We start from the raw sequence: 16,519 nt of genomic DNA, 5'->3' as shown, positions 1-16,519 counted from the left end.
GGCTCATACCTGTAATCCCAGAACTTCAGGAGGCCAAGACGAGAGGATTGTTTTGAGCTCACAAGCTCAAGACCAGCCTGGGCAACATAGGGAGACCCCGTCTCTACAAAAAATTTGAAAATTAGCCAGGCATGGTGGCATGCCCCTGTAGTCCCAGCTACTCGGGAGGCTGAGAATCACATGAGCCCAGGAGGTTGAGGCTGCAGTGAGCCGTGATTGTGTCACTGCACTCCAGCCTGGGCAACAGTGACACCTTATCTCTAAAGAAAAAAAGAAGAAGAGGTTAACAGATTTTTCAATGCCTTAGGAATAGTAGTTTCACAGCCAGCCCTTTTAGTTCAGTGTTCCCTGATGACTGTCAGGGTAGCAAAGGGGTTAAATGAAAAGAGCTGGTTGCTCATCCCCAGCTGGAGTGGGAGAAAGGGCAGGATGGCAGCCTTCTTTCTGCCGTCCTCTGTAACTGCTTTGCTTCCTCATTCTTCCTTATCTCTCTGCCCCACGTCCAAGGCTTTAAGTATACAATGATGACTGCTACTGATTGAACACTGTTAGGATCAAAGCCTTATGGAGTGGTGAGTACAATTTGTCCTCTAGCAAGAGCTACCAGAACTATGATCCACTTTCCAAAGTTGCCTGAAGGAAAGTGCAAATATCCCACTCTGCAGTTTAGAAGAAAATCCCAGATGTACAGGCTGCTTTTTCATGAGTTTGCAGATCATCTTTTTCTTTCCCCTCACTAGTGTTCTTGCCTTCTCTCACTGGCAGTCACATGATGACATCTTGCTCCAGAAGCCATTTTAATCCTTATTTAATGTTTGTACTCTAAAGTGGTTCTTTTCTGAATGACTGGGAGCTTCAAGTTTCAAGATCATAATTAACTTTAGCACCGGTTCCTGTGTGACTTAAGTGCTTATGCAAGTAAATACAAATGGCCAACTGAAATCTTATTTATATCAAGACATCTTGCCATTGTTTTTAGCAAGAAAAGATAAAGGAGTCACTGAGGCTACTCTGACTTTTCTGAATGTATTTATAGTTTATTTAAGATTTCTCTGGCCAGGCACGGTGGCTCATGCCTGTAATCCCAGCATTTGGGAGGCCAAGGCAGGAGGATCACTTGAGCCCAGGAGTTAGAGACCAACCTGGGCAACATGGTGAGATCCTGTTTTTACAAATAACTTATAAAAATTAGCCAGGCTGGCCGGGCACGGTGGCTCACGCCTGTAATCCCAACACTTTGAGAGGCCGAGGCAGACAGACCACTTGAGATAGGAGTTTTAGAACGATCTGACTAACATGGGGAAACCCCATCTCTACTAAAAGTACAAAAATTAGCCGGGCGTGGTGGCACGTGCCTGTAATCCCAGCTACTCAGGAGGCTGAGGCAGGAGAATCACTTGAATCTGGGAGATGGAGGTTGCATTGAGCCGAGATCATGTCACTGCACTCCAGCGTGGGTGATAGAGCGAGACTCTGTCTCAAAAAAAAAAGAAAAAAAATTAGCTGAGCCGTGTTGGTGTGCACCTGTGGTCCCAGCTACTCAGCAGGCTGAGGCAGGAGAATTGCCTGAGCATGAGAGGCTGAGGCTGCAGTGAACTGTGACCGCGCCACCGCCCTCCAGCCTGAGTTGCAGAGTGAGACCATGGTCTCAAAAAACAAAAAGATTTATCTTAGGTGAGTTAATAAAATGTAATATTTCTAGCTTTTTCTCAAATAGGATTTCCGAGGTTTCTAAACATTTCTCTTCTTTCAACTGGGCCTAATAAAATTTTCTATATGGCTTTTCAGTTGCAAGAAAATTCCTTTGCAAGAACATAGCCTGCATACCACATTAAATGAAGCTGGTGTGCCTTGAGATCTAAACTCCCTGAGAAGAGAGTCAGAGTTGTGTATGTTCTATACAGCAGTAGGTTCTTTGTTGCTTAGAACCTGTACAGTGCTCAGCAGCACCCTGCAAGAAGAGATTTGGAATCTTAAATGGCCTTGGTTGGTTGAATAGGTAATCAGACAAAAACAAAATGAATTTTAATTGTTATGAATATAGACTCACTAAATCAGTGAGAACCTGTGTAGACACAAATCAAGATTTTGTCTAAGGATGGTAAAAATACATATCTGGGCCTGTGGCTGCCTGAAAGTTAAATGAGAGTTACATATTTTAAATACTGAATAACTTTTGAAACCAGCACGACACTACAACTACCATTATTACTAATAGCTAACTTTCACCAAGTACTTACTTGAGCCAACATTGATCTAAACCCTTTACATTGATCTGAGCCCATTTACCCAGCAGATGCAAACAGGATCAGAGAAAGCACAAGGTCATCTTTCCTCCCTAGGTCAACTGAACACTAAGCAGTAGCATAATGGGGCCCATCCCACCAGCTCAGGCGCCAGGCTCTTTGTGGCTCACCTGTGATGTTTACACCTCATGTAAAATTCTGGTGTCCATGTTTGCTGAGCCTTAAGGGAACAAGAGCTGTTTCTTAGAATATAAATAGATACGTATGAATGTTACAAATGCAATGGGTAGAGGATATATATTTTTTCTTTGTTTAAAGCAAAAACAAGGCCAGACGCAGTGGCTCACGCCTGTAATCCCAGCACTTTGGGAGGCCGAGGTGGGCGGATCACCTGAGGTCAGGAGTTCAAGACCAGCCTGGTCAATATGGTGAAACTCTGTGTCTACTAAAAATACAAAAAAAATTTAGCTGCGCATGGTGGTGGGCGCTTGTAATCCCAGCTACTAAGGAGGCTGAGGCAGGAGAATCGCTTGAACCCTGGGAGGCGGAGGTTGCAGTGAGCCGAGATCGCACCATTGCACTCCAGCCTGGGTGACAAGAGCGAGACTCCATCTCAAAAAAAAAAAAAAAAAAAAGCAAAAACATTTAAATTTGACTTGTATTTAGAATTGTTTTAAAAACACTTGTTGGAGGCCCACGTATGTGCGTAGGAAGAAGTTGGAAATATTCTACTCTTGGTAGGAAAAATTAACATCACTTCAGTGTACAGTTTTCTAATTTGAACCCACATGTGGAATTTAGAGAACTGGAATTTTATTTTAGTGCATTGCATTTAGATGAAATTGTCAAACATTACACCTACAAGACAGATTTTTAAAATCTTTTAGTGCTCTAAATCAGTGTCAGTAAGATGACTTTAATATTATATCATGAGCAAGAATCATGTGTAAAAATAACAAAAATTGCTTTCCTGGTTTTTAGATGTGTGGTTTTTAACAACAGAGGAGTGGCGGGGGAGAATCTCTTGGTAAGTAAATTTAAATGACAACAGTCTTAACTTTTTAAAGAATCATTTCTAGTTTTATAACAAAAAGCATATTCTTTTTATTTAAAATAACTCTGTTTATGTAAGCAATACAAATTTATTATACAAAAATACAGATATGGAAAAAAAGGAAATTTACAAGACCGATAATTGTATAACCAAGGAAATTCCCTTAGTCTGTGTTCATTCAGATTTCATATATAAATAAAATATATATAATATATTTCTATTTTTATAAAAATTAAGATTCTATTTTGTAACTAAACTTTTGTACTTACTACATTTTAACATCGATAGTTATTCACCTACATCATTTTTTTTCTACCCTCTCAACCCAGCTTTTCCTGACTCTGGGAAGAACTGGGAAGAGAAGGCCTCATTTTTAATGCAAAACACATTTTCCTTAAAAATTAACCAGTGCAAAACAAATTAACTAATACAGTGATTTTTTTTCCACTTATGAAATTTACATTTGTCATGAAACAATTTTGTATGTCACATGCCTGTTTGCCAGCTGAAGTTTACATGGTGGAAATGTTATTGAAACCTTTTAAAATTTATATCAGGTCTTTTTTTTCCCCCTCTAATTCTGAGTTTTTGCTAGGATAGATCTTTCACCTCTTAGAAAATCACTCTATCTGATCTTTAAATCCGTGAGTTGGAATGAGAAATATTCCACTTGCTAAAATTTTCTTCAGCTTTTTAACTTTTTACAATCTCAACAGGTCAAAGGCAATTCTACTAGAATTGAAAGAAACTTTTTTTGGGTCATTGATAGAGAATGACATTAAGACTATAAATAAGTCATGCTGGAAATAAAAATTTACAATCAGGTCACAAATGTCAACACTTTATAAGAACTTGGGAAGAAAAAACCTCTTGTACTTGGCTTTACAGTGACTTAGGGACTGGAGGAAATGAAGATCAACACGATTTCGAAAGCAAAAGTTGCAGAGTGTTATGGTCTTACTCAAGCGCCTTGTAATAAATAGCTTGACGTGAAGGTTCACGTTTTCTCATTCAATCTAGCCCTTTAGGAATCTCGTAGACAGATAGTACTCTAAAGGGAAAGATTTGAATGTGTCACTGTGGCCCTGGCCCAGGCAAATCATTTTGAGCAGCTCCTGTCTGCTGTGCATTCTTCCAGGACACAAAGCCGGGGGGAAGACATGGTCTGAGGCTCTCAAGGAAATAATGTGCTGCAAAGCCAAGCTCGTTAGTTCTTTATGAAGTGAGGGACAAAGATCTGTTCATTCAGCAGAGCCGTGGTATGTGCCTGTTAAATTGGGCACTGTGCAAGGCAATAGGGTGAAGATATACATATTAATGAGACACAGCCCTAATCTTTAGGAGCTCAAACTTTAGTTGTGGGAGAGACAGTCAAGTCCATTAAAATATACACAGTGCTAAGTGTTTAACAGTAGCCTTTGTTAAGGCTACAGAGCACAAAGGGAAAGAGTAACAAAGCGCCTGGGGGAGGTGGGAGAGCTTAGAGAGGAGGTAGCGTTCTGAGTTGGATCTTGAAGGCTGTGGTATTGAACCTCCAAAGGGGGGAGAGAGGCTCTCTCAGTGCAAAGACCAAGGTATTATAAAGTGCGTACAGTAGCAGCTACTTACTATGGCTGGATGATGATGATAATTTTATCTAATATTTATGTAATCCGTAGAATGTATCAGTTATGTCTTTTCCTATTTAATCTTCAGAAATAGAAACAGCCCAACAATTTAGGTAAGTATAGCCCCCATTATCCCTCATTTCCTTTTGGAGACAGGGTCTTGCCCTGTTGCCCAGGCTGGAGTGCAGTGGCACAATCACGGCTCACTGTAGCCTCGACCGCCTGGGCTCAAGTGATCCTTCCACCTCAGCTTCCCAAGTAGGTGGAACCAGAGGTGTGTGCCACCATGCCTGGCTGATTTTTTATTTATTTGTTTGTTTGTTTTGTAGAGATGGGGTCTCACTCTGTTGCCCAGGCTGCTCTTAAACTCCTGGGCTCAAGCGATGCTCCCAAAGTGCTGAGATTCCAGGTGTGAGTCACTGCACCTGGCCCCTGTCCTGCATTTTACAGATGAAGAAAACAAGACACTGGTAGGTTAGGAACTTGCCCCTCCCAACAAATGACAGAGCCAGGATTCAGACCCAGGTGATCTATGTGCTTATGTTTTTGACCATTATGCTTTATGCTTTCTTACTTTTCTGGAAGTGACAGGAATTTTCTAGAAGGGTAGGGCCAGAATCACATGTAGACTCCTAAGAACCTGGTATTGAATCATTGATATTTTGAAGCAAGGGCATAATTTGATCATGGTCATGTTTTAGAAAGAGAACCATGGCAGTGGTGTGTAGGAAAGAAAGAGATGGAGGGGAAGGAGGCTGGAGGCTGGTGGCTGGGAGGCCAGTTAGAAAGCAGTTACTACAGACCTACATGGAGTTTGGAGTTTGAAAGCAGTTGGAGGGGGAATAAAGACGAGAGAACAAAAATGAGTAGTATTCAAGGGGAAGAAAATAGTATTAGTCGTACTGTGGGAAGTAAAGACAAGGGAGTCTAGGGTAATGTTTCTAGCTTGGCTGGCTGATGGAAGATGCTGCTATTTGCTGAAATAGGAAATTTAGAAGAATTTGTGAGATTATGATGTAACAAAGATAAACGATTCCATTTTAGATGTTTAGGGTGCTTTTAGATCATCCCGGTGGAAATTTTTAGTAAGTTTTTGGATGTACTGGACTGGCCTTCAAGAGAAATAGGCAAGCAAGAGAGAGACAGACTGAGATTATCAGTGTGCAGGTAGAAGTTGAAGCTCAGGAGTAGCTGAGATTAGTTAGGGCACGTGTAGAGTGAAAGGGGAGATTGGTGGTTAGAAGCTTAAGAAACAACAGGCTGGGAGTGGTGGTTCACACCTGCAATCCCAACACTTTGGGAGGCCCAGGTGGGAGGATCACTTGAGCCCAGAAGTTGAAGACCAGCCTGGGCAACATATGGAAACCCTGTCTCAAATATATATGTGTGTGTATGTGTGTATATATATATATATATATATATATATACACACACACACACATACACATTTAAAGAAGAAAAAAACAACAAATAGGAAGGAGGAGAGAAAAAGAGGGGAAGGATACTTTAAAAACATTCTCTCCTTAGCATTTAAAGTTAATTAGAAATTTGCTTTGAAATAGTACAGCAACCCAGTAATTTTCAGCCCTTATATAAGCTTTAATTGTATTTTTGAAAAACCTCCAGGAAGAATTCACTGAGTTCTAAGTAACATAAGAGTAGCTGGGTCTCTGGAGTCTTACACAGTGTGTCAGTTAAATTTTGATTAACTAGTACCCCCCAGCAAATATGTCTCAAAATAGCTAATAACACACTAAGCTGTTAGAGTTACAGTCTGGCAGGCAGCTTGGGTTTATGTAGCAGAAAGTACCTCGGACTCAGTAAGAAGTCCCAAGTTCAAGTTCTGTTGTCACCACTAACCAGCTATAAGTGATAAAGTACAAGTCAAATAACCTTTCTGTTTCTCTTTTTCTTAACTGAAATATGATAATGTGTACTTGCCACCTCACAAGGATGTTTCAAGTTCACATGAAATAATAAACATGAGACTGGGCATGGTGACTCACACCTGTAATCCCAACACTTTGGGAGGCTGAGGCGGGTGCATCACTTGAGGCCAGGAGTTCGAGATCAACCTGGCCAATATGGTGAAACCCTGTCTCTACTAAAAATACAAAAAAATTAGCCAGGTGTAGTGACACATACCTTTAGTCCCAGCTACTTAGGAGGCTGAGGCAGGAGAATCATTTGAACCCAGGAGGTGGAGGTTGCAGTGAGCCAAGATGGCATCACTGCACTCCAGCCTGGACGACAGAGCAAGACTCCATCTCAAAAACAAACAAAAAGAAATAATAAACTTGAAATATCTTGTAAGATAAAGCTTTTTAGGGCCAGGCACAGTGGCTCATGCCTGTAATCCCAGCACTTTGGGAGGCTGAGGCAGGCACATCACTTGAGCCCAGGAGTTCAAGACTAGCCTGGCCAACATGGCGAAACCCCATCTCTATTAAATTAAAAAATAATAAAAAATAAAAATAGGCCAGGCGCGGTGGCTCAAGCCTGTAATTCCAGCACTTTGGGAGGCTGAGGTGTGCGGATCATGAGGTCAGGAGTTTGAGACCAGTCTGGCCAACTTGGCGAAATTCTGTCTCTACTAAAAATACAAAATAGCCGGGCATGGTGGCACATGCCTGTAATCCCAGCTACTTGGGAGGCTGAGGCAGGAAAATCATTTGAATCCAGGAGGCAAAGGTTGCAGTGAGCCCAGATCGTGCCACTGCACTCCAGCCTGGGCGACAGAGCGAGACTCCGTCTCAAAAAAATTTAATTAATTAAAATTAAAATTAAAAAAAGTTTTTTATAACCCAAGGCATAACTACTACTGTATTAACTCATTAGATCATTAGGGTATAAGAAGTATACATTTAATTAATTAGTTTACTTCCTTGAATTTCTTTTTTAAAGTACTTGTTCTAAATGGACATAATTACCTTTGGTTATTCTACATCCTTATTACTCTTTTTTGAGTTGGATCAAAAAATGAGATGCTAATATCGATTATTAGAGCTAACGTTGATATTTAGATCCCTTGATAATCCTGCTTCTTTCTGTCTTCAAGGTAAGAACAATTACTGTTTCATACTAGAGGAACTCTGATGTTTATTTATACCTCACCTTGTTCCAGAAATAATTTAATGTAGCTTAGACCCAGAGTAAGCGAGACTTTAGGGTAGGCATAAAAAAGAACAAAAGATGAATCAGCAGAGATCAAACAGGAGGGAACTGTCTCTAACAGAAATTAGCTCACAAGAACTAGCAAAGCTGAAATGAAATTTAGGGTAAGCAGTTCTCCTAGGAGTGGAAATGTTAGAGATATACTTAGAATTTATAGAGATTACTATGGCTCCTACAAAGGAGAATAAGGAAGTAGAAATTTTCCACTGCCATTCTGTCCTCATTTCCAATTAGTTATTGTAGGATTCAGAGAAAGCCCAAGGCCTTTCTTATTAGGAAATGAGCATCCTATACACCTTTTCTCCTTGGGTCTGTTTCCTGCAGGAGACAGACAGTCCTAGTCTCAGTAGAGCAAACCTCAGATATTCCTGTAGGGTTCTAGGAGCCTTGGAATAGACGGGACTTTTTCTTCTACTCTGCAGATTGGTTTTCAAGGATAGGAATCCAAGCTACCCACAAATTCTCTAACATTGTTGATTACTTTGTAAACTTAGTTTAGGAATGGTAATTTACAAATAACTCAGCCAAGATTTGTTGAAAGCTATTTTTAGTTATAGGATCTATAACTAAAAGCTACAAATTTAGTTATAGATCCTATAACTAATATTCAAAATAGGCAAATCTGTAGACACAGAAAGCTATTTTTAGTTATAGGATCTATAACTAAAATTATAGATCCTATATAAAGTTATAGAATCTTGGGTTCCCTATTTTTAGTTATAGGATCATGCAGACTTCTGTGTTCCTAACCCAATAAGAAAAGCATCCTAGCCACTTTGGAAAATAGTCTGGCAGTTCCTCCAAAAGTTAAAATAGAGTTACCATATGACCCAGAAATTCCTGAAATGAAAATATATGTTCTCACAAAAACTTATACATAAGCCAGGCACAGTAGCTCATACCTGTAATCCCAGCACTTTGGGAGGCCGAGGCAGGAGGATCACTTGAGTCCAGGAGTTCAGGACCAGTCTAGGCAACATAGTAAGACCTTGTCTCTACAAAAACAAAAAATAGCCAAGTGTGGTGGCATGTGCCTGTTATACCAGCTACTTGGGAGGCTGAGTACAGGAGGATTGCTTGAGCCCCAGGAGTTTGAGGCTGCAGTGAGCTGTGTTTGTGCCATTGCACTCCAGCTTGGGCAACAGAGACCCTGTCTCTAAAAAATAAAAATAGGTTGGGCACGGTGGCTCACACCTGTAATCCCAGCACTTTGGGAGGCTGAGGCAGGTGAATCACAAGGTCAGGAGATCGAGACCATGCTGGCTAACATGGTGAAACCCTGTCTCTACTAAAATACAAAAAAATTAGCCAGGCGTGGTGGTGCGTGCCTGTAGTCCCAGCTACTCAGGAGGCTGAGGCAGGGGAATCGCTTGAACCCGGGAGGTGGAGGTTGCAGTGAGCCGAGATCACGCCACTGCACTCCAGCCTGGCGACAGAGCAAGACTCCGTCTCAAAAAATAAATAAATAAATAAATAAAGAACTAAAAACAAAAAAGTAAAAAAACCTGTACATAAATATTTACAGCAACATTATTCATAATAGCCAAAAGATAGAAACAACCCAGATATTCATCAACAGATGAATGGATAAGCAAAATGTGATAGCTCCATATCCTGGAATACTATTCCACATTAAAAAGGAATGAAGTCGGCTGGGCACAGTGGCTCACGCCTGTAATTCCAGCACTTTGGGAGTGCCCAGGCGGGCGGGTCACGAGATCAGGAGATCGAGACCATCCTGGCTAACACGGTGAAACCCCATCTCTACTAAAAATACAAAAAAAAAAAAAAAAATTTGCCAGGCATGGTGGCAGGCACCTGTAGTCCCAGCTACTTGGGAGGTTGAGGCAGGAGAATGGCGTGAACCCAGGAGGCGGAGCTTGCAGTGAGCCAAGATTGTGCCACTGCACGCCAGCCTGGGCAACAGAGCGAGACTCTGTCTCAAAAAAGGGAATGAAGTCGAATGCATGGGCACTTTGAAAGCATTATGCTAAGTGAAGAAGCTCATCTCAACAGGCCACACATTGTATGAGTCCATTTATATGAAATATTCAAAATAGGCAAATCTATAGACACAGAAAGTAGATTAATGGTCACCTAGGGCTTGAGGTGGACGATGATTGCTAATGGAGGTTTCTTTTTGGTGTGATAAAAATATTCTTAAATTATGATGGCACAACTCTGAATATATTAAAAACCATTGACTTCTACATGAATTATGGTATGCAAATTACAGCTCATAAAGCTTTAAAAAGAAAATCCTCCTTTAGGTGCTTTCTAGTTCAAGTTAGGGCTGGCTCAGCAGGTAAGGGAGGGCCTAGAAAGTCAAGCAGAAGCTGGAAAATAATTTAAAGCAGCACTGCCCAAAATGTGTCCTGTGGACCAACTCTTTTCCTCAGGGTACCTGACTCTAGTCCCAGACAAGATAAGGAGCTGAGATAGAATGTCAGCCAACTTAGGGCCGGATGCGGTGGCTTATGCGGGTAATCCCAGCACTTTGGGAGGCCAAGGCGGGTGGATCACTTGAGGCCAGGAGTTCGAGACCAGCCTGGCCAACATGGTGAAACCCTGTCTCTACTGAAAATACAAAAATTAGCTGGGTGTGGTGGCGCATGCCTGTAATCCCAGTTACTTGGGAAGCTGAGACAGGAGAATCACTTGAACCCAGGAGGCAGAGGTTGCAGTGAGCCAAGATCACACCACTGTGTGTAGCCTGGGCTACAGAGCAAGACTCTGCCTTAAAAAAAAAGTTAGTTTTAAAAATGGACAAAAATTTTATGTATTTATTGTATACAACATGATGTTTTGAAATATGTATACATTGTGAAATGGCTAAATCAAGCTAATCAACATATACATTACCTGAGAACATTTAAATGAGTAAATGATTACCTAAGTTTGGTGGATGAGTTCAGAGCTGGTTTTGACTCCCAGGTCAGCACTTTCTACACATCATGATGGCTATAAAATATTGTTGTAGACCCAATGTTTGTGTTCCCTGCCCCAGCATTCATATGTTGAAGCCTTAACCCATCAAGGTGATGGTATTAGGAGGCACGGCCTTTGGAGGTCGTTAGGCTTAGGCGAGATCATGAAGGCAGGGTCCCTATGATGGAATTAGTGCCTGTAGAAGAAGAGGAAGAGACATCAGAGCTTTCTCCCTCCACCATGGGAAGACTTTCAAGTATATAATACATTGTCATTAATGATAGTCACCATGATGTACAATAGATCCCTTGAACTTATGCCTCCTGTGTAACTGAAATTTGGCTGAAGTGATCTGCCCACCTTGGCCTCCCAAAGTGCTGGGATTACAGGCATGAGCTACCAGGTCCACGGCCTGTAAATTATTTTTTTTTTAAATAATGGTTAATATACTTTAAAAGCACATAAACCAATTTCAGTTCTGCACACTTTTTAGATAAGCTGACTTTTTTTCCCTCATCGCAATATTTCCTTAATGAGAGAAGCAGCTTGCTGATTTACATTCTGATGCCAGCAGCTTATCCTGAACTGGCATTTTGAATGGCTCTACTTCAGAGGTCCACAAATCCTCAAAGACAAAACAAAACAAAACCACCTCAGGCTGGGTGCGGTGACTCATACCTGTAACCCCAGCACTTTGGGAGGCCAAGGTGGGTGGATCACGAGGTCAGGAGATCAAGACCATTCTGGCTAACACAGTGAAACCCTGTCTCTACTAAAAACACAAAAGTTAGCTGGGCGTGGCGACAGGCGCCTGTAGTCCCAGCTGCTCGGGGGGCTGAGGCAGGAGAATCGCTTGAACCCAGGAGGCAGAGGTTGCAGTGAGCCGAGATCATGCCACCGCACTCCAGCCTGGGCAACAAAGCGAGACTCAGTCTCAAAAAAAAAAAAAAACAAAAAACCCCACCTCATTCCACAGATGAGGACACCTCTGGAGAAGTGGGGTGACAATCAGAAGTCATAAAGCTGATGAGTGGTCTCACGGCAGGAACTCAGGCTGTGCAGCCTGGTGTCTTGACCTTTCAGTACTGGCTTCCAGTCAGGTCAGCCTGAAAATCTGGGGATAGATGGAAGGAGGGTTTTCAGAGAGAGGATCGTCCCTCCAACCTCAGATTCTTTGGGGTTAAGGACTCAGGTTTAGAGAAATCTGTTTTTGTTTTCTACTAGCTTTTCCACCTTAGCTTTTCCATGGAAGCTAGTAGTGTAGGAGGGACTTAGAGCTCTTCCCCCACCCCATCCCTCCAGCTCCTCCACCCCACCCCACTGTGGGCCATTTTCTGAAGAAGGCATTTAGAAAGGATTAAAGGACCTCCCTGATAGCCAGAGGGAGGAGGGGTATAGAGGTCAGGGCCAGCCAAGGCACAATTCAGTTTCAAACTTCTACCTTCAGGCAGTGCCTTTCTCACATGCAGTACCTCCCTACTGGACATATTGTTCCACCCAAGTCGGCCCTTTCCTAAGTGCTTCAAAAATAACCTGTTCCTGCTCCCCTTACCTTCCTCTATATAACAACCCAGGAAGGCTGGTCTCAGTCAGGTGTAGGTGTGAACACATTTAATCCTTGAGAATTTTCTCCCAACATTGATAGGTGCAGTCCAATAATAACAAAAATTTTAAACGTAGAAGATTGTGACCAGGTGTGGTGGCTCACACCTGTAATCCCAGCACTTTGGGAGGCCAAGCCAGGAGGATCACTTGAGCCCAGGAGTTGGAGACAGGCCTGGGCAACATAATGAGACCTTGTCTCTACAAAAAATTTAAAAATTAGCTGGATATGGGCATGGTGGCACGTGCCTGTAGTCCCAGCTACTCAGGAGGTTGAGGCAGGAGGATCGCTTGAGCCCAGGAGGTTGAGGCTGCAGCGAGCCATGATCATGCCACTGCACTGCAGCCTGGGCAACAGAGCAAGAACCTAGCTCAAAAAAAAAAAAAAAAAAAAAAATTCAAAATAAAAGAGAAAGAATGTTTTGTTGAATAATGGAAGAGTTTTAGAAATAATAATTTAATAGCTAGGTATCATGCTTAATATGTGTCAGGTGATCCTGTAAGGTATGAGATGTTTGGGAGTACTTCCCCATACACTTCAAGGAATCCAAGAGGTTCAGACCCATATAGAACTGGATTTCCCTTCTCCCAAGTCACTCAAGAAAGGTTTTACCATTCTTACCACTGCAGCATCCTCCTCTTGGCTTAGCTCTCACCCTACTTATTCTCTTGTTGCAGAGGTTCTCAACTCTGGCCACCCATTAGAGTCCCCTGGGAAGCATTGAAAAATACTGATCCCTGGCCAGGCGTGGTGGCTCACACTTATAATCCCAGCACTTGAGAGGCCGAGGCGGGTGGATTGCATGAGGCCAGGAGTTTGAGACCAGCTTGGCCAACATGGTGAAACCCCTTCTCTACTAAAACTACAAAAATTAGCCAGGCATGGTGGCGGGTGCCTCTAATCCCAGCTACTCAGGAGGCTGAAGAAGGAGAATTGCTTGAACCCAGGAGGCGGAGGTTGCAGTGAGCCGAGACTGCCACTGCACTCCAGCCTGGGCGACAGAGCAAGATGCTGTCTCAAAAAAACAAAAAACAAAACAAAACAGAAAAAGCTGGGCACGGTGGCTCACGCCTGCAATCCCAGCACTTTAGGAGGCCAAGACGGGTGGATCACCTGAGGTCGGAAGTTCCAGACCAGCCTGACCAACATGGAGAAACCCCGTCCCTACTAAAAATACAAAATTAGCCAAGCATGTGGTGGCGCATGTCTGTAATCCCAGCTACTTGGAGGCTGAGGCAGGAGAATCGCTTGAACCTGGGAGGCGGAGGTTGCAGTGAGCTGAGATCGTGCCACTGCACTCCAGCCTGGGCAACAAGAGCGAAACTCCATCTCAAAAAATATTGATCCCTGAACCCCATCCCCCAGAGATTCTGATTCATTTGGTCTAGGGTGGAGTCCAGGTATCTGTAATTTATTTTAAATAAACACTTCTTGGTGAGTCTAATGTACAAACAGGGCTGAAAATCCCTGGGAGGTGATGAGTAGTCCTGCATGTGATAGCCTCCATGACCCAGGTGAGTCACGAGATTTGCCTCTTAGGAGCCTGGACTGAAAATAATTCCTGGCTGACCTGCTCTAAGCCACTAACAAAACTGCTCATTTATTGGTGTAGCTTGTATAACCTGACATCATGAGCATGTATGGCAGCCATCTGGAGCGCTGGCAGGAATGTGACACAGAGGCCAGCCTCAAAGCTGGCCAGGATATTTCCTGGGGCCCTTTGTTTTATGGTTAGTTGTTTTTTAAAATTAGCAAACTCCCAGGCAAATTTAGACAGTTGGTCATTTAATATGTCTATCAATGACTGGGTGAAATGATGGTTCATTAAACTGCTGGTTTTATTTACGTGCAAATAATTTTTCTTCTGTCTGACTCCTTATTTAATTAACTCATATTCCAAAAATAAAATCAATTTTCCTAGGGACAACTTAGGCAATTTGCTAGGTACTGGACAGGGGATGGGTGGAATGAAAACCACATCACACTGTAGAGATCAATTAAGGAGCATAATTAGTCCTATTTTAAAAGCATTGTTCCTTTTGGGGAGGCCCACATCCACACAGGAATCACAGACTTCATTTAAATGCATCTTATCCAATATTTGAGTGCAAATCATTAAGTACTTGAGAGAGGAATACTCAATGAAATATTCTAAGATCCTGATGATCATCAAACATTACAGTTAATATGAAACGTAAATGATTTTTTACCAGGCATTCGTGTGTCTTTTTCAGATTTCACTTTGCTGGACAGAAAACTAAAATTCTCGATAGCTTAGTTCAGCATTGGAAGTGCGGTAACCCCAGCCCTGAAAGAGAAGGATTCTGAGTTATGGCTTCCACTGCAGATTAGCAAATTAATCTCCTCCAAGAATAGCTAGGGAGAGTCTGGCTACCTGATTAACAGAGGGAATTTTAAAATTTGAGTCTAGGTCAAAAATTGTTTTTTTAATGAAGAGAATTTTAAATTCTGAAACAGATTTTCTAAATCTGGTACAAGAAAACTGTCAGGTTAGGAGAAATCAGCTTGGCAGCTTTTAAGAAGCCCTTAGTTGATTAAGAAGGATAAATTAGATGTAGTCCATAGGTAAATATAAAATATATGCTTTATTGTTTTTCTGTTATATATGACTAATAGTAATTAATGATATTTCATTCTCTTCAATGCATCTTTTAAAACTAACCTCTTTCAGCCATTAAATTACTGTTGTTGGCCAGGCATGGTGGCTCACGCCTGTAATCCCAATACTTTGGGAGGCTGAGGCAGGAGGATTGCTTGAGCCCAGGAGTTTGAGACCAGCCTGAGCAAAATAGTGAGACCTCATTTCTATAAAAAATAATAATGATAATAAATAAATTACTGTCATTGCTCTCTGATCATAGTCACAGTTGGATAATTTAAACAACCTTGGCTTGTAATTATCATCAAATTATTCTAACTTATTGAATGTTTATGTCCAAATATCTGCTGGAAGTGATATATCTTTTGGATTTTTTACATTTTTCCCATCCTCATCCCACCCAGAAGGAGTTTCACCACCCAGCGGAATCCTCCCAGGTCTTCCTTCGTCTCTCTTCTGATTAGATGTGATTTCATCTACCAGAAGGATAGCTGCCAGTTGCATTACTAGCCCGAGTAACAGAATTTAACCAGAGTTTTTTGTCTAAAAGGCTTCTAGTTGTATCTTCAGGCCTGGAGACAGTTTCTGCAAAGCCTACCAATTCAATATACTGCCCCATAAATGTCTTTGCTGTGTATTCTGGGTGATTCTTTAATGGGTCCCAAGTTCTGTAGGCTGTGCTTATTTCTAACTTCAGCTCCTGTGAAGAAAGAAGACAGATGATGTTTCCTGTTGGAACCCATCAAGCAGCAAGCGGCTGTGCGATAGAACTGCATAGTTGTGTATATCAGAACTTATTAGTTAATCAGGTCTCCTCCCTTTTAGTCCTGTGTGTCAGTTCAGTTTGACAAGGGTTTATTAACAAAGCTAGAGGTGAAAAGACAGTGATAGAGACTCACATGGGATAGGGCATGGAGCAGGCTGGACAGGGCAATTAGCAGGACTGAGAACAGCTGTGAGGTCCTAAAGGACAGGGGCCAAGTCTCACCTGTTGTGACATTTATTTATTTTTTTGAGACAGGGTCTAACTCTGTCACCCAGGCTGGAGTACAGTGGCACGATCTTGGCTCACTGCAACCTCTGCTTCCCGAGTTCAAGCAATCCTCCCATCTCAACCTCCCAAGTAGTTGGGGTGACAGGCATGTGCCACCACACCTGGCTAACTTGTATTTTTTGGTAGATAGGGGGTTTCACCATGTTGGCCAGACTGGTCTCGAACTCCTGACCTCAAGTGATCCACCCTCCTTAGCCTCCCAAAGTGCTGGGATTACAGGTATGAGCTACCAT

The 16,519-nt window shown here is 42.2% G+C and overlaps 1 protein-coding gene and 1 non-coding gene across 4 annotated transcripts in view; one reads left to right on the top strand and one right to left on the bottom strand.

Moving 5' to 3' along the window:
• ABHD3 (abhydrolase domain containing 3, phospholipase) overlaps positions 1–16,519 on the top strand; it is a 52,531-nt gene that overhangs the window by 16,143 nt on the left and 19,869 nt on the right. For 2 of the 3 annotated variants that reach the window (XM_003315866.5, XM_016933428.4), the window contains exon 4: positions 3,228–3,273. The exons of the other annotated variant lie outside the window; for it this stretch is intronic. In XM_003315866.5, the coding sequence (XP_003315914.1) occupies positions 3,228–3,273 (46 nt within the window). The remainder of the gene's footprint in view (positions 1–3,227; positions 3,274–16,519) is intronic. 3 annotated transcript variants of the gene reach the window in all.
• On the bottom strand, positions 3,596–3,682 carry MIR320C-1 (microRNA mir-320c-1). Its single transcript, NR_035742.1, has one exon. It is a non-coding gene; the product is annotated as a microRNA mir-320c-1 (primary transcript).

The sequence above is a fragment of the Pan troglodytes genome, chromosome 17, assembly GCF_028858775.2.
Source record: "Pan troglodytes isolate AG18354 chromosome 17, NHGRI_mPanTro3-v2.0_pri, whole genome shotgun sequence".
In the NCBI taxonomy this organism is placed as follows: domain Eukaryota; kingdom Metazoa; phylum Chordata; class Mammalia; order Primates; family Hominidae; genus Pan; species Pan troglodytes.
Note: the sequence above shows the minus strand (reverse complement) of the source record. Positions and strands in the feature narration are given on the sequence as shown.